General features: G+C 39.6%; 1 protein-coding gene across 1 annotated transcript in view; it reads right to left on the bottom strand.

Annotated features, from left to right (window-relative positions):
- Window positions 1-1,167: 1,167 nt before the first annotated feature.
- The window catches only part of LOC136882037 (uncharacterized), a 42,982-nt gene continuing 20,333 nt past the window's right edge, over window positions 1,168-23,816 (bottom strand). The window contains exons 6-9 of the mRNA XM_067154538.2: window positions 22,225-22,535; window positions 14,773-15,600; window positions 10,093-10,293; window positions 1,168-4,933 (exon numbers count right to left, since the gene is read on the bottom strand). Coding sequence (XP_067010639.2) covers window positions 4,826-4,933; window positions 10,093-10,293; window positions 14,773-15,600; window positions 22,225-22,535 — 1,448 coding nt within the window. The 3' untranslated portion in view covers window positions 1,168-4,825. The remainder of the gene's footprint in view (window positions 4,934-10,092; window positions 10,294-14,772; window positions 15,601-22,224; window positions 22,536-23,816) is intronic.

The following is a 23,816-nucleotide window of genomic DNA, read 5'->3' as shown; positions in this document are numbered from 1 at the left end:
ATCCTAGACCCCCATTCCATAAACTCAACAGGCAACGCACCTTTTTGGTCCCAAAAACCTGTAGCCATCATCTTCTTGTTGTTAAAGGTTTGCTTAAGCTTTTTGGTTTGTCTGATGAGTGTGTGTGCATCCACTGATGTGACTGTTGTTTTGTTTTGGGAGTGACACAACGAACCCAGGTGTCATCGCCAGTCACAATTTCATTCAACAAATTGCCACCTTCAGCCTCATAACGGGTGACGAACATCAACACTGCTGCCATTTGGCAACTTTTGTGGTCATCGGACAAGATCTTAGGAACACATCGAGCGCACAATTTCCTGTAGTGAAGGTGTTCTGTTGGGATCTTGTAAACAGATGACCTTGAAACTGTGGTCCTCTTGATTTGTGACAACGCTTGCCCTCATAGTGCTCATGTCACCCAACAACTTCTTGAGGAATTTGGATGGGACATTTTTGACCACCCGCCGTACAGCCCCGATTTAGTGCTGAGTGACTTCCACCTCTTCCCAGGACTGAAAAAGTGGCTGGGAAGGTGGAGGTTCGATGAGGATGATCTTCAAACCAATGTTCGTAAATCTTTGGTTCTTGCGAACCTCTTGTTCAATTTGTTTAACAGTGTCATCTGTAGCGACAGACTTGTGTTCTTGCCCCCCCCCCCCCCCCCCCAACTTCATCGTGAACATCGGTTCAGCCTTCTCATTCATCGGTTAATGTCAACTGCACTATTCCCTTCTGCGTGAAAGAAACAAATCACACTATGCAGCTCGTATTTGGCAGGAGCATCAATCGTAGCGGTCACGTCTCTGTGCCAATAACTCGGCTCACAATGGTGTTATGAAGTTGGCTGTGGCCGCAGGTCAAGTGGGGGACGTGTGCAGTCGTCCTCCATGTATAAAAAGTTCCCACCGCTTGAGTGGTTGTTTACCTGTGCAATCAGAGGTTGAAAAAAAAAAAAAAAACCAGCCCTCGTAAGAGGATGCAATCTTGCCCAACCTCACGCACTGAATCCACATGTACAGTGTTTTTCAGAATAAATATTTCTCATTATCTGATGTGATAAGAGGCCAAGTAACTAAACTTATTTTTTCACACAGGGCAGAAACTGAAAGTGTAATCAGCAGTTGTTATGCTTATGGATTATCAGAGTACCATGAGGTGTTATATCTTATACACAGGAATATTTTTATAATAAAAGAATAATGCTTTTATTTTTATTTACAACATCGTTATATTTTTGCATTTGAAATATACACTATCTGATCAAAAGTATCCAGAAATCTACAAGAAACTGTCCTCTAAGTGTTCCTGGGATATGCTGCTCCCCTATGGCCTTTATTATAACTCAAACTCAACCAGATTTCCAGGGGAATTGTAGACCATTCCAGGCTCTTGTATGGCCAGTTCATTTACAGAACTTGTCTTCATACTGTTCATGAAGAGACTGCTTTATAGCAGGGAGCATTAACATGTTGACCACACAGCAATACCCTCCAAGCTTCTACCATAGACAACACACAGCTGGTCAGAATGTCGTTATATATTTCCTCCTTAAACATGCTCTGTAGCATTACGAGAGGATTAAGTCCATTTCATGCAAAAGACACCGCCACCCCATCTCCATCAAATTTTACTGTACAGGCTGGCATGTATTGTTTGCAGTTCCAGTCATCCTCGTGCTAGTGGTGGTGCGCTTTACAGCACCAAATGCGATGCTTAGCAGTGTTCTTCCTACGATGTTTTTGATAGGCGCACTGTCCTGCTCATTTTACAGACCGCCTGGCTAACTTAACCTAGATTTGTGCTAACTCGTTACATAATATTACTATATATTTGATTCATTAGATGTTCCAAATTAAATGTAAATACTGTAAAACTGTTTATTTAAATGATAAATCTTCATTATTGTCAGCATAATTGCACCAATTGCATTCAATGTTTAGCTTGATTATCACGTAGTGTTGTGCACGAGCAGTGTCTTTATTAGCTTGGTATCCCTTGCGAGCTCTCAATTCTGCCCGACGTCTCAAACCGGTATGGCACCCCACAGCAACCAAACAGTAAGCCCCGGTGTTAGACAGTAGTGAACGAGCAGTATAACACTAGTTGTTCAAAATACTCCATTATATCTTGTTTGTGATAGCACTAAAATAGGTTTTTTTTTTTTTTTCCTATTTCCATCGTTATGTCCTACTCAGGAGCACGGTTGAACTTGCTTAGCTGATGTGTTGGCCTTCTTTTCCGCCCAAAATCTCTTCATCCTCTCACTGAGCTTCTTCCTTCGTTCTTCTGTCCAAGTTATAGTAGCTCTGGTGTTGGATTTGTCTTCAAAGTGGTGACTGTCGATTTTGGTTCTGAATTTACACCTGTCCTGTACAATGTCTTCTGAGATGTTGATTTCCTGGAGATCTGTTTCAGTTTCATGAAGCCAGCTGTTCTTGGTTTTTAATGAAAGGGCCAGGTTGAGAATTCTTTTAGTTAGCCTGTTAGTGTTCGTTCTGATAATGTGTCCATAAAATTTCAATCGTCTTTTCCGAAAAGTGTGAGATTTTTTTACAGAATGACAATATATTTCCAGGGATGATTTTTTTCTCCATATTCCATCTATACAAACTGGGCCAAAAAATTTTCGTAAAATTTTCCTTTCTTGTTTCTCAATGTCTTTGGTTAAATATCTGCCACCAATGATTAATGTTTCTGAGGCATATAACGTTTCAGGTTTGATCACTGACTAAAATAGTTTATTATTATTATTATTATTATTATTATTACTGCTCTAAATTGAAATTTTGTCTTATTCATTTTTTTTTTTTACGTAGTATTCCCTACCCGGCTACTCATTTGTGATGAAAATTTCTGAGAACACTGCTTAGCATTCACAGGCGAAATGTACGGTGTATGGACGGATGTCTGAGGCTCAGTCCTTGTATCTCCCAGCACAAAATCATGGTACCAAATGCACAACAGCACTGCAGAAATGACCAGTGATGAAATGAGATTTTAGTGTATTACATTCTTCAATGGTTCAAGGCCTACTCGTCTATCATTTTGCTGTAGTTGTGTCTTTCCATTTTCACTTCAACAAAAGGTCCCTGAGAGGGACTTGGGCAACTTGAGGAAGGTGGAAATGGCCCCGACTGACTGCTTATTGACATGGCAACCTGTAACCATTCCCTTGCTCCAACCATTCTACAGGTATCTTGTAGCACTGAACAACATCAAGCCCCCCGCCACTTTTTATAGTAGTAGAGGTGGTCGTAGTCACATATAGGTTCTAGTTTACTTGTACAGAGAGGTGTCCGGATGGTTTTGTTTAGATAGAGTATATCATATTATTCACTCATGTATTAGAACCGCATTTTTTCTTCCAATTTTACAGCCGGTAAACATAATCAGGGTCCAATTCATGACAACATCTTATTCCATGTATTGAACATAGGACTTTTAGGCCTACATAATGGAAAATGGTGAACACAAAACGTTTGGCCTGTTAGGAGGAGAGGAGGAGGAAAAAATGTTTGTTTTCTTCAATTATTTGTTAGAATTTTATGAGCCTGCAGTAAAGCAGACTCATGCTGAATATTTACAAATAAAATCTGGCACTGTTGAAATTACCTGGCAAAACATTATGCTGATGATGTAGATGTTCTAATTTATATGGGTATGATGGTTTTACCTGAAATTGATGATTTCTTCCTTGGAGAATTTTGTGCGTGCCGGTTAGTAAGGCAGGCATTGACACTGAAATGATTTTAGGAAACCCGGGCAATATTTAGATTCAAAATTAAGGTGAGTAGAAATATATATGCATTGATCATTTAGAAACGAAATACAAAAGGAATTACACTCATAGGTTTTGTTTCCTTTAAAGGGTGACATTTATCTTGCTGCGTCTCAGGATTTACACGCCCATCAGAAAATATAGAAATTCTGGCTGGGCAGCCGCCCATAAATGAGGATTAAATCAAAGTTGTATTGCACAATGGTCAGACTGGTTGCGAAGTGTGAAACAGAGAGTTTCCAAGATTCCCCTACACATCAAGGAGGTGCACGTTACACTGGTCTGTGAGTGTTTCACATATCCGAAACACAGTCTAGGAGAGGATGGGAGTTTGTTGCATTTAGGAGAAAATGCAGGCGTTGGTACGTCCATGTCCTACGAGAACAGCAACTGTTTTTTTTCTTTACAATTTGTTTTATGTTGCACCAACATAGACAGGTCTTATAGTGACGATGGAACAGGAAAGGGCTAGGAGTGGGAAGAAAGCAGCATTGGCCTTAATTAAGGTACAGCCCCAGCATTTGCCTGGTGTAAAAATGGGAAACCACAGAAAACGCATCTTCAGGGCTGCCGACAGTGGAGTTTGAACCCACTATCTCCCGAATGCAAGGTCACAGATGCGCACCCCTAACAGTACGGCCAACTCATTCAGCACAGCAACTGGTACCATCACTTACGATGCCTACAACTTCACTGGCAAGGGCAAGTGCTCCTGCAGAAGGTAAAAACAACAGTGTCAAAACACACTAATCACAACATGAAGATTACTCAGCTCGAAACGAATGTTGCTAATAATGACATAAAATGGTACTCATTGATCTGAAAAGTGAACCCTGATCCATGGGAAAACACAACGTTAAAGAAGAATGAAAGTAAAAAGAAACTAGAAACCCACAGGAAACATTTTTCTTCAACTTTGTCCAATGTACTGGGTGAGGATTCCGACCTACTGTCTAATGGATGTACATTGTTTACTGAATGACCCCACTTACACAGTTTTGGGATTGCTTTTCCACAACAATATATTCTATTTTTTTCTTTTTTTCACAGAGGAACACTTTCATTTATAAAATGTCTCCACTCTGTCCTAAATGTCTTCATGTCTTGAAGGCTGGGCATGGATTTCTTCACTCTAATAGTATCACGGATTTCCTAGAATGATACAAAATCTTATTAATTAACATTTCAGACTTATCAAAATATTCTAGCTAGTCCTGTATTAAACACAGGTTAAAACACAAAAACTAAAAGCTTCCTAACATTCTGCACAGAAGATATTGGATATCTCGAGTTTTTATTGTAAATGATTGCTGAAGTAAGTGAGCAATGTGCAGTAGACAGGATTTTAAAAACTAGATTACACAGACTGCTCTATTATACATACAAATAAGCAATCTCAATGAAGAAGGATTCTTAGGAAAATGCACTATCTGATTAAAAGTATCCACACATTCCTCTGTAAACATAAACTATAACTTAGATCACTATGATGGCTACTATTATGGATGACTCAGGGCTTAAAGTTCAATACTACTTTAGGTGGCCCACAAAATAATGTACAACAATTATTTTCTCAGCCCCCAACAATGGTACGAATGCAAAACTTTAGATAAGAAATCTTTGAAGTTTTTGGAGTGCATGCGCCAAGTTTCCATTCCTTCCAACAGATAGCATACTTGTAGCAATGGTTCAACATGGCGCCTGTAAGTGATGTACGTTACAAGCAATGTGTCATCATTGAATTTCTCACTGTGGAGCAAGAAACGGTTGGAAGCATTCACAAACGTTTATGTGCACTTTATGGAGCATCAGCAGTTGACAGAAGTACGGTTAGTCGCTGGGCACAGAGGGTGAGGCCATCTGAAAGCGGTTCAGCAGAGCTCCAAGATTTGCAGCGGTCGGGGAGACCACTCACGGCTGTCACACCTGACAAGATGCAGTGTGCTGATGTGCTCATTCGCGAGTACTGACGCAGAACAACTCGCCAGGTGGTGCGGGAGCTGTCAATCAACAAAGGATGTGTGGATGTAATCATCAGTGTTCTTGATTACACAAAAAAATGTTCACGATGGGTTCTGCGATGCTGCGCCATCTTATGGAGGAACACAAAACTCTTAGAAAAAACATTTCTTCTGAGTTGCTGCAATGTTTTGAAGCTGAGGGGGAAGCCTTCTTGTCCCAGACTGTGACAGGTGATGGAACCTGGGTTCACCATTTTGAGCCCGGAAAAAAAAAAAAACGGTAATCGATGGAATGGTGCCATCCTGACTCACCACAGAAGAAGAAATTCCAAGCAACTGCTTCCGCTGGTAAAGTCTCGATCACTGTGTTTGGGACTGTGATAGTGTCATACTTATTGATGTGATGCCGAGAGGCACCACCATTAATTCTAAGGTATATGTGAACACATTAACCAAACTCAAGAAGCACTTTCAGTGACTTGGATGCCATAACAACCCAGGTGATCATTTGCTTCAACATGATAACGCACGCCCTTACACAAGTTTGAGGATGTCAGAACACATCACAAAACAGTGTTACCCCATCCATCCTATAGCCCTGACCTACCTCCCTCAGGTTTTCACTTGTTTGGGCCATTGAAGAATGCCATTTGTGGGAGATATTTTTGGGATGACGAAGAGGTGATCTGCACAGTGAAGAAATGGCTTTGTTAATGGAACAAGGAGTGGTACTGACAGGACATTCACGCTCTTGTGTCTCATTGGAGGAAGGCCATATAATGAGAAGGAGATTACATGGAAAAATAGGTAGTGTAGAAGAGACATCACTCTTTCTTGTGTGTAAGTTTCAATGTGTTCAATAAATAATTGTTGAAGAAAAAAATGTGGTGCATTTGTTTCTGGGCTACCCTCATACAAGATACCTAAAGAATCGGTGGAGCCTGGGAGCTAAGCGAGTTCAAACATGGAATACTTATTGATTGCCATAACAGTAAGCAATCATTTCAAGTAATCATGCTCATGGTCCATACTGACTGATAACTTGAAAATATATGTATGTGTGTGTGTATATATATAGTTAAACCACCAAATCAATACACAAACTACAACCCAAAAAGATTATTAATGGAATAAATGTGAACAGGTTTCAGCTCTTCGAGCCATCATTTCAAGTATTAACGCTGTTTTCATTTCTTTCAAGTGCATTTATCTTGGGATTTTAATCTTATTTATGTGTGTGTGCTGATGATGGCTCCAAGTAAGCAATCAGTCGGAGCCATTTCTGCCCTTGTCAAATTGCCCAAGCCAACTGTCAGCGAAGCACTATTGAAGTGGGGATAGGATAACACAACTACAACTAAACCATAGCCAGGTAGGCCACACGTGTAGACTGACAGGGACCCGTCAAGTACTGGTGAATGTGGTATGGGAAAATCACATGATATTGTGAGATTTCTAGAGCCCGGATAATATGTAATATAAAAATGAGAAATATGTACATAAATATGTAGCTAAAATTGACAAAATATTTAGTTAAATATGTAATAAATAAAAAATATGTAACTTAAAATCTAAGCTTTATTTGATGTATTCTTGTACACAGACAAGGAAACAAAACCGAAAAAAGTTAAATGTGCAGATGTTATTCAACCTCTAAATTTCATTTGGAGGCACAATTAATAACTAAATAGTTTTCCAAATTTTCTACGGTCATCAAATGCCTTCTGTCTGTTAGGATGTTCTTATGTATAGAAAAAGACCTTTCAACTTCATCTGAAGTCGCTGGCGGGTATTTCAAATTGCCCGACAAAGAAATATTTAATTGTAGAACTGCTTAAGCGAGGAAGGTCCTTATTAAGAGAGAAGAAATTTAACTTCATCAAACACAGATATGCTTATTAGAAAAAATAAAAATAAAAATTAAATGTTATTTATTTGGGGGTGTCGACCTAAGAAGAACTTTTGCCCCTACTTTGCACCATATGTTGTGAACCTGCGTGTATTTTGGAAATGGTGGGAGTGTTAAATGTTGAATGTGAGGAAAGGAACATTAAGGACGACACAAACACCCAGTCCCCAGGCCAGGGATATTAATCATTTACAATTAAAAACCCCCTGCCAGGAATCGAACCCGGGGCCGCCGGGTGACAGGAGGATGCATTGCCCCCTCCACTGTGGGGCCGGACTAGAAAAATGTTCCTGGAGACTTTTGTTTGGACTGTAGCCTTTTATGGAAGTGAATGAAATAACCAAAGAAGGAAAGAAAGAGAAAATGCACTTTTGACATATGCCATTAAACCGAGGACTGTGAAGGGATCACAAAAGAAGAGTTACTAAATTTCAGAGGAAAACAGTGTGATGAATTTTCTGCAAGGGAAGACTGATAGCCACAGCTCGAGACATCCAAGACTTGCACCGTCAACATAGCTAAGGGATGCAATTCTTTGACAGAATACTTCACTTTAAATTACTAAATTATATTTAGATGTTAGAGACGTGCAGGTTTTTAAAAACTATTTTCAAGTGTTTAATTTTATCGATGTAAAATTAGTGAAAAAAATAATTGTGTTTTCTTTCAAATGCGCTATATCCTTCAAAACATTTAAAATATGCAACATTTTCAAAATATTTATTACGTGCCGAAATATGTAAAAATATGTAACTTTAACTTCTGGAATAATGGTCCTTTTAGTGTGATTTGCTGACATTTTATTTTTCTTATAGCCAGATATATGGGAACAGAATATGTAATTACATATAATTCGGGCTCTAGTGATTACTCTCACCTATGAATTCTGCAATTTCACTAATTGTGCAGCTAGTTCCACGAATGAAGGCCGGGAGGTAAAAGAAATGGAATTCAACACTCAGGCACCTCGCCATAAACCACAATTTTGCTGGTGAATGCTAAGTGTCATGTACAATGGTGTGAAGAGCACCACCACTGATCCGTGGATGACTAGAAATGAGTGATTTGGAGTGACAATCTGATGAATCATGCTATACCATAAGATAGTCAGATGGGAGGGTTTGGGTGTGTCAAATGATAACAGTGTAGAGTGGCCACAGTGAAATCAGAACTAGGATGGCAGTGTAGGGGTGTTTTTCATGAAAAGAACTTGGTCTTCTATTGAGGATGTTAAAGGCAGAAGAACACAAGGACATTTTGACCAGCTGTATATTGCCTACAGTAGAAGACCAGTTCAAAGATGATCATTATGTGCTTTAGCATGGTAATACTCCGTCATAAAGTGGAGTCGGTTCATGAGTGTTTCATGGACAATAAGTTTCTGAAAATGGCCTGGCTAGCCCAGAGCCCTGACCTCAATCCTACTGAACACTTCTGGGATGAACAAGAATGTTATGTGATTTTCTCAAACCACCTCCTTCAATGCTCGGCAGTTATTGTTAGCCAACACACATGGTCTCCTCAGCTGTGGTTTTGTTGAGGTCTCTCCCAATTTCCGCTTCACAATGATTTCCCCGACAATTGATATGGGAAACTTGAGAAGGGCAGAAATGCACCTGGCTGCTTACTGATATGGCAACCAATAACCATTCCACGTTTGAAGTGTGCCTCTTGTTTTACATGTATCTCGTACCAAAGAGCCCTCAGCTGCCTTTTACAGCAGCAGTGGTCATAGTGATATAGAGGCTCTACTTTGTACGTGTAAAACAGGCTGTTTGGATACTTTTCATCTATGGTGTAGATCTTGATTCACATAGGAAACCTCAAATATTTGTCCTGAATGAGAGAATGCATAATTCCAGTTTGCGTGAAATTATAAAACTTCCAGCTAACTCATTCTTGGTTGCCAACCTTTCACCCCAGTGGACCGATTTGGACTCGTCAGTGAGTAACTAGCACACTTATCAAGACACTCAGCTATTGCATAAAATGGAGGCCACTGCATAGGCTACTTGGAGCCACAGGCAGTACTAAAGCACAATGAGAGAGTTGGGTCCCTATGGGAATCAAGATCCACATAATTTGATGGCCTAGGAGGCATCAAAGAGACTAGGTCTCTCATAGTGTATTGGCACTTTCTGCAGCTCCAAGTAGTCTACGCAGTGGACTCCACTATACGCACTACCCATGAGTCTTGGTAGGTGTGCTAGTTACCAACTGATGAGCCCAAATTGGCACACTGGGACAACACGCTGGTAACCAAGAATGAGTTGGCTGGAAATTTTATACTTGCATTTAAATTGGAATTACTTTTGATCTGACAGTGTCCTGTGGGAATCAAACCTTAAATATTAGATTCCTTCAACACACAATTCTAACTGACATCAGTCTACCGTTCACAAATTTCATGAGTTGTAAAGCTGGTTGCCAAAACTACTCACCAGAGCTCTAGAAATGGTTGCATTATCAAGGACTGCAGGAGAAGGAGCAATCAAACGTGACGTTACAGCAGACTTCACACTATGCAACATCCTCAGATCTTCACCTTGTAATGTCAGGCGAGAGTTATGTAGAGAGAGTGTAACTTGGCTGTTCCCAATGTCCACAAAGATGCTTTGGTCTTCTTGGCAATGATCTTCAAACTAATGGTAGGAAAACAAGAATACTATTATAAATATGAAATCACCAATACCAAACATCAGATATGAAAGCTAACAGGAGCAAAATAAATGTGTGTACACACAGCAAAGCATACATGTATAGAGTACGCCTACATATGGGTCAAAACGTTTCTACTGCAGCATTTATTAGCAGAGAACCGAATAAGAATTGTAATAATGCGCGTTAAAAAGTAGATGCTGTCATCTAGTTTAAAGTTCAACTTCAAAAAAGGACTAACTGTAAAAATATGGTTTTATGGAGTCTGATGTGAATGGGGAAAGGATGATCCATGTTATGCAGTGTTCTCCCTAGGACCTTTTTAATGGGCGCACCGCCCTGCCGTTTTTATAGACCGTCTGGCTAATATAACCTAGATGTGTGCTAGTTACATAATATTAATACATACCGAGTCATTGTGTGCTCCAAATTAATATGTAAATATTGTAAAATTGTTAATTAAAATGATTAATCATTACTGACAGCATAATTGCATCAATTTCATCAGAGATCAAATGATTAGTGTGATCGGGGTCTGGATTAGCGTGGAATCACATGCAAGCCCTCTATTCTGCATGATGTCACAAACCCGTGTAGAAGAAAAACACAACATAGATCTTTCAGCCCCCATCTCCGCCAAATCACATTTAATAATTGTTTCATTGTCAAAGTCCACCCTCCTGCCCCAAGAGATTCCATAGTTGAACATCAACTGGTGTTCAGGTCCAGGGAAGTACCCATCTAACATTAGAAAATAATTAATGTTATGTGCTTTACATCCCACTAACTATTTTTACGGTTTTTGGAAACGCCGAGGTGCCGGAATTTAGTCTCGCAGGAGTTCTTTTACATGCCAGTAAATCTACTGACATGAGGCTGACGTATTTGAGAACCTTCAAATACCACCGGACTGAGCCAGGATTGAATTTGTCAAGTTGGGGTCAGAAGGCCAGAGTCTCAACCATCTGAGGCACACAGCCAGGCAGAAAATAATCATTTCTTTAATTGGAACGTTTTATATGTATATTATTTTGTTAGGATTGAAACATGTTCTAAAATAGTAATAATAATGTTACTGGCTTTATGTCCCACTAACTACTTTTACGGTTTTTGGAGACCCAAGGTGCCAGAATTTAGTCCCGCAGGAGTTATTTTACGTGCCAATAAATGTACCAACATGAGGCTGATGTATTTGAGCACTTCAAATACCACCAGACTGAGCCAGGATATCAAACCTGCCAATATATGTAGTATTTACAACTTACTAAGTAATGAATGGTGGAAATATAAAACCATTCCACTTAAAGGAACGTTTAGACTGATGCTTGCATGGCCCATAAGTGTAGACATTTTTTGGTGGCGTCCATGGAGGATAGAATAAGATGTGATAATTGTCGACAAGTAGACTCTTGTGAGGTAAAGGGACAGAATAGGATGTAGACAAGAGGATAGGATGGGGGGGAAAAAAAGTGTGCTTATCTAATGTTACTGTGGTACTGCAATTGATGAATACAGATGTGCAAACTTTCAAAAGTAAAAAAATCAGGAGTTTTCTTATTTTTTTTACGGCATATCCTGACATGTTACAACACCTCATTGATGATGTAGGCCTAACTTTGAAGAATATTTAATACATTATACTACTCAATTACGCAATTTCCCTTATTAATTAATTAATTCTGAAATACTGCATGTATCTGAGCTTTAGACGGGTTTTAAGGTTTAATTTTTTCCAGAATTCTTTTTCGGGAAGCTTTGATCTGAATTGAGATTTTGATCTTGCCAAAAAAAAAAAAAAAAAAAATTCTCACAGTCGGCATTGTTATGTGGAAATAAAATAAAAAGCATTATGTTACAGATTTTGTCATATTTAACCCCTTAACTGGGGAATAGTTTCATAAAGTCAACCAGCCAGTGGGTAATTATTCAGCGCTATGTGCACTTTTGGAATGGGTACTGTAGCGTGTGGCAGATGTAAATACTCAACAGAAAAATATCTTTTACTTGATTTATTAAAATTATTAGTGATATAATAGAAATTCAATAGCATTATTTTATTAAAGTTTTTCTTGTAAACCCGTAAATATATACATATATACACAGTGTGTTCATACAAAAGTGAATATAAAAAGTGTTCCTTTCATTATTATTATGACATTTTTCACGTTTTCAGATATGTATCAATAGGTTCTACATACTTTCTGGTTCATAGGTCATTCAGAAATTGCGCACAGTGTGTTAAATACGGAAGCGCGGGCAAGCACAAAGTGCCACGTCACATTCCTCACAGCAATAGACAGTTTCCCATCGCCTCTGGTTTGACAGGTACACAACACAACGTTTTCTTGAGTGATTCCTACTTCTAGCTGGCAGGTTCTCAGATAATTCAACGTCTTTCCTAACCAAGCCATGTTCACGTCACACGGAACAGTTTACCACCATATACAGACCAATTTGCAAAAAGTTATCAGAACATGGACAATAGAGTACACAGAACAACTGTATTGTAACAACAACAACTCGCAAATTTAGTAATTTCAATGTACATATACACAAATAAATTCTTTATGAAGAATTTGGCGTGGACCGTACGAGGCAACACGAGACAGCTGTCGGACTGCCACCTAGGCGCAAACTACCCGACTGGCGTGAAACTGGATAAAAATGAATAGGACAGCAATAATCACATCTAATATGAAAGGAATTAGTTTTAAATTATGATAATAGATGGCAGAAGTGATTAAGAATAGCCAGATGCCTATAGGCAGCTAACCCTATGTAAGAACACATTTAGAAGCACAAGAATGCCTAAAGGCATCAAACCCAATACTGGTGCGACAGCTGTTGACGCATTTAGGCGTCAAACCCAGTTAAGGGGTTAAGAACACCACCAGCTGATTACATCTGTCTTACCAGTGCCCACTAAACATCAATTCTCTCCAGCTACTTAAAGAATAAGGAAAACCCTGGGATTTTCAAAAATACAGGAATACAAAAGCTGTTTTCAAAATCCGGAGATCAGTCTGTGCAATCAGGAGAGGGAGGGAGGACCAAAAATAGGGAGTCTCCAGCTGAAATCGGGAGAGTTGGCAGGTCTGTGAATATCATGCATTTTCAGTGTTGACTTTAATTAATAAAATAATTGTAGACATGATAATAAGCTTCGCAGAGAACTTCGCTCCATTATTGGAAAAGTCTGCCTCATTGAACAGTCGAGATTTTCTTCTGAAAAGTTAGGTGCTCTATATCCGTTGCCCAAACACAGACAGTACTCGTATGTACGGTACAATGCCAAACTTTACTTGTTTTCAGAGCCATACTCTTAGGGTAACCAGCGACATACAAGAGGGCAGATTTAAATGCATCCCCTTTGTAAGAGGTAGTCAGTTTTTTGAAGGGCAGAAAAAAAAGTCCATTCGACACCCCACGTCGTATGATGTCGGCCACAAATGGCGTGGAAATGAAAGAATGCCTAGGCCTCGTGAACCTAATACAGTACCACCGAGGTCGGGAAAGAACAAGAGTTGACCAAGAGAGGTCAGACAGGATAGATGAAAGTGAGGAGCATGACACAAGTAAGTGGAAGCAATGCCAGGACTCAGCTTAGGTTATCGTGGTCATCATCTCACGCTCCCAAGTTAAAGATTCCCTTGGGGTTCTTTTAGTTGCCTCTTACAACAGACTGTGGATGTATTCTTCCACCCTCCACCCACATGGGGATGCGAAACCACAGAAAATCATCTTCAGGGCTACCAACCATCTCCCGAATTTGACCCAAACTGCATAGGCAATTCACTTGGTTCACCAAGCATTATTCACAGGTTTTGTGCCGATAATGTCAATGTCATTGTTAGATTGGGTCAGCATGTCCAGATTGAGCTAGTTTGGGCATGTAATGAGGATGGAGCCAAGAAGGACAGCTTATGTTAACTTGGAGAGACATGTGGCAGGAAAACGGATGGTGGGAAGACCAAGAATGGACATCGTAAAGATGGACATTGCAGATCAGGAAGGACACTGGAGGACGTCATTAACAACAGAACGTATCTCAATAAGACTGAATGGAAGAGGCTCGCCAACAGTCTCCAGGGAACTGTAACTGTAAAATGATGAAGATGAATGTCAAGAGATACTGTTTGTGTCAGTTAAGTATATATTTCTTTTCTTTAGAAATATTATGTCGCTAAATTATGTTTGAGGTAACAGGTTTTACAAGCAGTAGGTTGTCAAAATGGAAGAACAAAAAAATGTAGGAATGTGTCCAGTTTTTTTGGTGATCTTCTAAGCAAATTTAGGACAATATTCAATATCTTTTGAAACAAATTTTTATGTCATGAGTGCATGCATATTTCCTGAGTTTTCAGGTCAGAGAAATCTGAACCTTAATGATGAGGAACCTGAATAAAAGAAAGATTTTAGCTTTACGCTACTAAGTTATAAGGGAAAGATAGAAATGTACTCACCAACTGCTTTATTTCCTGGCTACATCGATGCAAACAATCTTTAAATATAGCAGACCATGCCTCATTTGCTTTCATTCCCTGAGGTAGTTTTACAATATATGTGTATTCCTCCTTTGGTTGTTTGGTACCCTCCTGACTGGATGTAGCTTTGAACTTGCGGTTATTTTGCTGTGCTGCCTGCAGCAGTGCCTCATAGGATATGGCGCTGCTACCTTGTCGACACACCAAATGTGGGCAGAAGAAATGGGCCACATCCAGTCGTGTTGATGTTATTGGTACAATAAGCCATGGACCATAACACGATGATGCCTCCTCTGGCATCCTGCACACAAATGTACACTTCACTTCGACACCACCCATCAAGTCTGGGATAGAAGCATGTATTACACTTTGAAATGCCACACCCTTCTTGAAAGTACTCTCCAGTTTCTTGGTGTTTTCACTGATTAAACCACTTTTACTAGAAACTGAAACATGTGCCATCCAAACTGAAGATAAAAATTCTACTTCACTAGTATTATTAATGGAGATCCTAAATAAAAACTGGTTCTTCAGACTGTCTCCAACCAACTTATCTTCGCTTTCATAGCCCACATAACTTGTTTGCTTGTCAAGGACTTCAACATTCATGTGAAAGAATCCTGAGAAGAGTTTTGCTCTCATTGCAATGTTAAGAGCAGTTAGTAGTTCCTCTTCCTGTATTAGCTCCTGGTTTAGTCTGTTCAGCTCCTGTAGCTGAGCGGACAACAGCGTGTGTTGAGGGAGAGAAGGAACTTTAGTATCACCACTACCTTTGTTAGGTTGTACCATATAGAGTGCTCCATGAACCTGAAACAAAAAAACACTTTATGAGGAAATTCAGCAAATGCTGCGGAAGAGTTCAGACCTTGGTTTCAATCAGTTAACACATTGACGAGGGGCCCCGGAGATCTCTGTATTACTGAAGCCGGTGGTGGGGTGGAAATTCAGTAAGTGCAGCCTAAGTTTTATAGCATTATAATGGATTTGAAATGGCATAAATCTTATGTGGACCTTGTAGAGGAGAGGTGTTCACTGCGACAGCCAGGGACCCATCTACCAGCCCCCAGAAGTAAGTTTACTCTTATAACCTAATTTAATTTATCACGTGTCATTCTCCAATGCTGAAACATGCACTAGCATTTCCATTGGCTGTGATGTAATCGGATATGACAACATTCCCAGCAATCAGGACAAATACATTCCGTTACCAACCTATGCAGAATAAAAACACAACTAAATGCAACCTTCAATCGCCCTACGGAATGCTAGAGGCCTAAAGCTGCTTTGCGGCCTAACCTGTGGAGCATACATCCCCGAGCCCCTTTGCTTGATCACAGTCCAATAGTTTTGTCACTAACCGGACCTAACCAATGCAGACCAATGGTTTTGTCACTAGCCGGACCTAACCAATCCAGACCAATGGTTTTGTCACTAACTGGGCTTAACCAATGCAGACCAATGGTTTTGTCACTAATCGGGCTTAACCAATGCAGACCAATGGTTTTGTCACTAACCGGACTTAACCAATCCAGACCAATGGTTTTATCACTAACTGGACCTAACCAATGCAGACCAATGGTTTTGTTACTAACTGGACCTAACCAATGCAGACCAATGGTTTTGTCACCAACCGGACCTAACGAAACCAGACTAATGGCTTTGTCACTAGCTGGACCAAATTAATGTAGGCTAATGCACCACTAGTTTGCAAGTTCAAAAGTTGGCAGCCTTGTATACCGCTCAATCACGTCGACTGTGAGAAGTCCGTGAGAAAGAAACAAACAACAGTTGAAATCATACTTACATGTCTATGCCGAAAATTGCTGCAGATACTGAACTTTTGCCAGCAGGGGTTGATGGACCCCGGAAATCTCAGTTTTTACACATGGGTTTCATTTGCAGCTTGTTGTGCTATCTGTTGGCTAAACTCTGACATACTTGTAAGCATGTCGTGGAGTAGCGGGGTCACAGGTATTAGTGCCAATATATTTTTTCAATTAAACTCTCTTTGTAGCGATGATAACTTACATATAAACATGGGTGTTCTTACATGCCAAGAGTCAATATACAAGATGTCAGGTGCCTTATAACAATAAAATATTTTTAGATTTATATGCAACAAAGATTCATTATCTGATGTGCCACGTGGATGAGGAGAGCCCTGAGAATTTTTGCAGTTTCTCAGCTGACAGTAGGTGACAGCCGACGTAAGTGATGAGCTACGAGCATTCTTGCTTTTTATGACCTTGTATTTCCTTGATCATTGCTACAATTTGGTTGTGAGATTATGAGTTTCAAATGGTGTGGTCATGGAATGTAGAGTTTATGGCACTGTATCTTTCTTTCTTTAAACCTCCATGTAGTTAACAAAATAATATTGGATATGCAGAACTATTCTCTGGCGGGCCAGTGCAGATATCAACATGGCGCAGCGCATTCAGTTGCTGACGGATACAAATATTTGTGATTAATTATGTGCAGACAGGGTATCATAGGTGTTGAGTGACAGTGAATTGGATATTTCTACTGATAAATGGCTAACACTAAACAGGGAGTAAAGAAAAATCCTTGCATACTCGATTACAATATATTATTATTATTATTATTATTATTATTATTATTATTATTATTATTATTATTATTATTATATATTTACATGATGAAAAATGTCCAAATACAGTACCCATATTTTATTATTTTGCTTTTCCCCTATTTTCTGTTACCCGCATTAATCATTTTTTCCACATCCGTCGTCATTTTCATCCTCCCCCTTGTATCAAGGTTTTACTGTATATAAATGATATAAGTATAGGACTGGAATCACAGATAAGGCTATTTACAGATGATGTTATACAGTATAGAGTAGTAGTAGTAGTAGTAGTAGTAGTTACAGGATTATAAGCGACTGCAGGGAGACTTAGACAATGTTGTGAGATGGACAGCGGATGATGGCAAATGGGATGAAAAGTCAAACCGTAAATTTCACCAAGAGGAAAAGTCCTCTCAGTTTTAATTACTGAGTTGATGGGGTGACAGTACCTCATGGGGGACACTGTAAGTACCTAGGTGTTAATTATAAAGAATGATCTTAAATGAGGTAATCATATTAATGCGGTTATTAAGGAAGTTTACAGATCTCTCACGGTAAAGGCATAAGTCTCTGGTAAGACCCCAATTAGAGTATGGTTCCAGTATACAGGACCCACTTGACTAACTGATACGAGAACTGGAAAAGATTCAACGTAAAGGAGCACGGCTTGTTCTGGGCGATTTTCAGCAAAGGAGTAGAGTTACAAAAATAATGTAAACTTTGGGCTGGAAAGACTTGGGAGTAAGGAGACAAGATGCTTGACTACATGGTATGTTACAAGTTATGAATCTCACTATTGGTCCGTATTGAGCGACAATATATATTTTACTAAAAACTTTTATTTTAAATACCGTATTTCACGGCATAATCGTCGCATCCTTTATTTTCAATACAAAAATCGGACTTTAAACCTTTAATTACATAATCGTCGCACGTCCAAATTTTGTTCACTAATCTGGTTAAAAGGTAAATGGAACTGCAACGTAAGTTGCACATGAATGCGCAGTTTAAATACGTGTATGGTTTACGGGCAATTTGGCAACACAGTCACGTTTGCGACATGTTGCACAACGTATAAATAAATAATACCGGTATATGTACGACGCATGGCTTACCGGTAGACTATCGGCAGTTTGACAACGTGGTCGCGAGACAGTGTACTATTTATTCACCACCTACATATTATGCTTACCGGTAGGCTATCGGCAGTTTGACAACGTGGTCGCGAGACAGTGTACTATTTATTCACCACCTACATATTATGAGTTCCCATTTGAAATACGTAAGGCTGTAAGTTATCGCTTATCGGCAACGTCGCCAGGAAATACTGGCTAGGTAGGTTGAATGGACCTCGAACCAGCCCTCAGATACAGGTAAAATTCCCTGACCCGGCCGTGAATTGAACCCGAGGCCTCCGTGTAAGAGGCAAGCACGCTACCCCTACACCATGGGGCCGGCTCCTGTGTTATTGCGCACGAAGTGAAATCCAAGACGATAACGCAGATTTCCACGGAATTATTCAGCCGAATTATTTACGATGTCTCAGTTGTCATCGCTAGACTCTTATCTTACCTACTACTACGTCATACGTGTCCGGGCATGGGATGAAAACTTTTATCCAAGCAGTCAAGATAATTATTAGCCAATGCTATTAAAGTTTTATTTTATAAACTCGTCAGTCTTGTAATGTAAAATCATCAATAACTGGGAAGAAATATTAACCTAATTACCGTATGTTTAAAAGAAATTGAAAAAAATTAATGTTTGTTACTGACGTCTCGAAATACAGTCAACTATACAGTAGATCTACACCGCGCTAGCTAGAGCTCCGGTTTGCAAGCTTTGCGCAAGCGCAGTAGTGTGTCGCAACCAATGAGCTAAACTGATAAATTGTTGCATGCTTCCTTGCTGCCTAACAGTATTGGCTGCTCTGGAATGGACAGATCACAGATGCATTTATTTGTTTCAGATTTACGTGCTTACTGTAGACATGTGTGCGTGAGAATTCAAGTTTTTAATTTGTGTTTTGGGTGTTTGCAGAAATAATTTGTTTTAATAGTGAACAATTACGGAAAGTCATTTATATCGCAAAACATTAACGTGTGAAGCATTTATAAGCGATTATGGGTAAATATAGAAACTATTCTGCGGGCTTCAAGCTAAGCGTAATTGCCTTCGCTGAACAGCACGGGAACAGAGCTGCAGAAAGAAAATTTTCTGTGAGTGAAAAGTTGGTGCGTGACTGGCGGAAAGTAAAAAACAAGCTAAAAAGCACAAACCCTTCTAGACGCGCGTTTAGAGGTCCTAAAACAGGGAAGTTTCCTATAATTGACGAAGAAGTGTTTAGGTACGTCAGTGAAATACGTAACAATGGCTGCAGTGTATCATATGAAATGTTACAAATTAAGGGACAGGAGGTAGCGCGCAAACACAACATACCGGTAACTCAGTTTAAGGCGACTCGTGGGTGGATTAAGGGGTTCATGCGACGACACAATCTGTCAGTGCGAAGGAGAACAACACTAAGCCAAAAGTTGCCTGCTGATTACACGGACAAGATTGTAAATTTTCACCGATTTGTCATACGTTTGCGCAAGGAAACTTCGTACTTGCTTTCTCAAATCGGTAATGCCGATCAGACTCCAATCTTTTTTGATATGCCTCGCAACAGCACTATTGCGCTAAAAGGATCACGGAGTGTATTAATGAAAACCAGCGGTAGTGAGAAGTTGCGATGCACGGCAATGCTAGCCATTACAGCTGACGGGAGAAAGTTGCCGCCTTACATCATTTTCAAGAGGAAAACGATGCCTAAGAATATACAGTTTCCCCGTGGAATTCATGTACGAGTGCAACCAAAGGGTTGGATGGACGTAGAACTCATGCTGGACTGGGTTAAAACTGTGTGGAATAGAAGACCTGGTGCACTACTAAAACAACCAGCTCTGCTTGTTTTAGATAGTTTCCGAGGTCATCTCGTGAACGAAGTGAAGCAAATTCTCACTACAAATAAGACACGACAGATAGTCATTCCTGGTGGCCTAACATCTGCTTTGCAGCCACTAGACGTATGTGTTAATAAACCCTTTAAAGACCACTTACGTCGATTTTACAACGAGTGGATGATGAGCGGCGATCAGCAATTGACGCCCGCCGGAAATATCAGGCGTCCACCCTTGGACTTGTTATGCTCGTGGGTGAAGAAGAGTTGGGATCTTATACCACCTGAACTAGTCTCCAAGAGCTTCAAAAGGACTGGGATTTCGAATGCACTAGACGGTTCCGAAGATGACGCAGTGTGGCAGGGAGACGAAGAATCTGATACTGGTATTAACAGAGGCGAGGACGGCGCATCAGATAGCGAAACCTGCGACAGCGACACAAAAGATTTGGAATAAATTGCGTACCGGTAAGTCCGCATTTCACAACAAAGCGATAATTTTTTGCAAGTGTAATATTTTAACTTTAATACTCAAATTAATGACAAATTAACTTAATACGTTCATTTTTATTTTCAGGTTGGAAAATCGTTCACCGAATTGTTGCGAAAAATTATGAATTTTGTTTTAGACTATTTTAATTATTTTGATGTATAAACGCGAGTATTACGTGCATCTTAAATTTGTATCAAATACAATTTAGTTATAAATACATTTTTTGAGTAATACAAATACTGGTATTAAATATTCATCGTATAATGGTCGCACCCTACAATTTTTTTCGAAAATTTTGGTATAAAAAGTGCGACGATTATGCTGTGAAATACGGTAACCACCTTTTCAACAGAGCATAGTTTTTATTCTACCGTACATTAAAAAACTTGATGAGCATTAAAGACTGCAGAATTAAACTAGTCTGTCTTTTAATAAGGTATCATCACCAAAACATAACAATTGGTTTTATTTAATTTTTATCAAGTGTAAACTTCCATTTTTAACAGAATAATTATAGGCATTATTCATTGTGACACCCAAGATCGACAAAATTCCTATGGGAGCACAAAAATTGAGAGTTCAAGATTACGTATTCAATCAACCAAGGAAAAACACACCAGTGGACAGTAGAGGCTGAGCAATTAAACCTGCCAAAGTTTTTCAACAAATTATAAACATAGCTATTTGGTTTTAATCAATGCTTACTTTTTAACAGAATAAGTGTACTTATTATCATTGTTTTGCATACTCCACCAGCCATCAAAAAATAGTCAGATGTCCACATAAACCATATAGTTATACAAAAACTTTTTTTTTTTAACAACTTCCAAGGTAGCATTCATTTTAAAGATACAAATACTCAGGAACCTGGATATTTTGATTCACTGAGTTAAGAAACATGGCTGATGATGCCCAAAATATGGGCAAAACATGTCCCATAAAAAAAAAGCAACAATGTAAAGTTTTTAATGTAGAATAAAAACTACATTGTATTGAAAAGGTGGTTATTTCAAATAAAAGTTTTACGTAAAAAAATATATGGTATGTTTCAAGCTGTCAGTGGAAATGGCATGAAATGACATTAGTAGATGAATAAGCTTGAGTGGAACTTTTAAAAGTAGGAAAGATGATGATATGAAGATGAAGTTGGAATTGAAGAGGACAAATAATCATTTATAGGACCAAGAGTAAGAACTGGAATAAATTATCCAGGGAAATATAAAATTCCAATTTCTCTGAAAACGTTTAAGAAAGAGTTAGGTAAACAACTGATAGGGAGTTTGCCACATTGGCAACAGCTCTAAATGCAGATCATTGAATTATTGATGGTAATATGTAATTCATGTATTTTTGTCATTTCACATCAGATTAAAAGCTAATTAGAGAAAAGATTTGAGTTTTACACACTGTAGCTGCAATAGCCTGAGCTGTCCCAGGTCCTGCAGAGAGCCACAGCGTGCCCTTAACGCCAAGCCGCAGATGGTCCAAGGAGAGATTACCCTCCTCGACATCTCTCTTCATTTGGCTTCGCCACAGATCCACTCCATCACTAGATAAGATGTCGGAAGTTACACTGCACACAGTCCGAGCTACTCCAGGCAGATACGCCATCTCATAAAGCAGAGTCTTTTTCACAGTATCACATGAGATAAACATGACTGGTCCAGAGCGTAACACAACAGCTAGATAGGAGATTGATGCCGACATACTACCAGCTTCTGCAACAAGGAGAAAGAAATTTAGTAGTTTGAGACAAAGAAAGGTTGGCTTCCTCATAGGGCATATCAAACAGGAATGGGAGGACTATTTCAAGTAATAAATACCTAGAATATACAATAACAATATCAGATCAAAAGCACCAGGACACTCATCACTAGATGTAAAGCTGACCCTAGATCTCACAATGACCACTTATGGTGCATGGCTTGAGGTTCAATTCACAAGCAACCTCCAGAATGCGTGGAGCATGGGAGTCTCATGTCTTTGAATGTGGAATGGTTTAAGCAATCACTTCTGAAGTTATCAAATCACATGATAAAAGATGTATTTGTTCCACCTTTCAATACAAATTGTGATATACATTAAATCACCAAGGATAACAAGTCATGTTAAAATGTAGGACACTACACCCATGGTATCCCCTGCCTGTCGTATGAGGCAACCAAGAGGGGCCCCAGATACTCTTAACTTGGGAGTGTGGATTGGGGACCATGGGGCGCTTAACTGGTTCCTGGCATTGCTTCCACTTACTTATACCAGGCTCCTCGCTTTCATCTATCCTACCTGACCTCCATCAGCCAACACTTGTTCTTTTCCGACCCCGACGGTATTAGAGCAATACCAATATAATGGTCCGTTATTGGACATTATAAATTTTCCAGCTAACCCATTCTTGGTTGCCTGCGTTTCACCCTCGTGTGCTAAGTTAGGCTCGTCAGTTGGGACTTAGCACACCACCCAAGACGCAAGGCTAGTGCATACCGTGGAGGCCACTGCATAGCCTACTTGAAGCCACCAGCAGTGCCAATGCACTATGAGAGCTATGTCTCATGTCTCATTAGAGCATTCGATACGTGGGGGAGTTTTCATTTTCATGCCCTCCATGGCCCGTGTCTTTTTTATAGCCAATCCCTTCCATTTTTCCCTCTGATTAGTGTTAATAGAGGATGGTTACCCAGTTGTACTTCCTCTTGAAAAAAATAATTGTGGCTGTGCAGTTTGGATCATGTAGCTATCAGTTTGCATTCGGGAAAAAGTGGGCTTGAACCCCACTGTAGGCAGCCCTAAGGATGGTTTCCCGTGGCTTCCCATTTTCACACCAAGCAAATGCTAGGGGCTGTTAATTAAGAACACACTATCTTCCTTCCCACTTCTAGCCCTTTAATATCCCATTGTTGCCATAAGATCTATCTGTGTCGCTGCAACGTAAAGCAAATTGAAAACAAAACATAATAATCAGCACCACCATCATTACCACTTACATCCCTCTTTTGGGACAT

Source organism: Anabrus simplex, chromosome 10 (genome assembly GCF_040414725.1).
Source record: "Anabrus simplex isolate iqAnaSimp1 chromosome 10, ASM4041472v1, whole genome shotgun sequence".
NCBI lineage: Eukaryota > Metazoa > Arthropoda > Insecta > Orthoptera > Tettigoniidae > Anabrus > Anabrus simplex.
The sequence above is the reverse complement of the archived record's forward strand: the minus strand, read 5'-3'. Positions and strand labels throughout refer to the sequence as shown.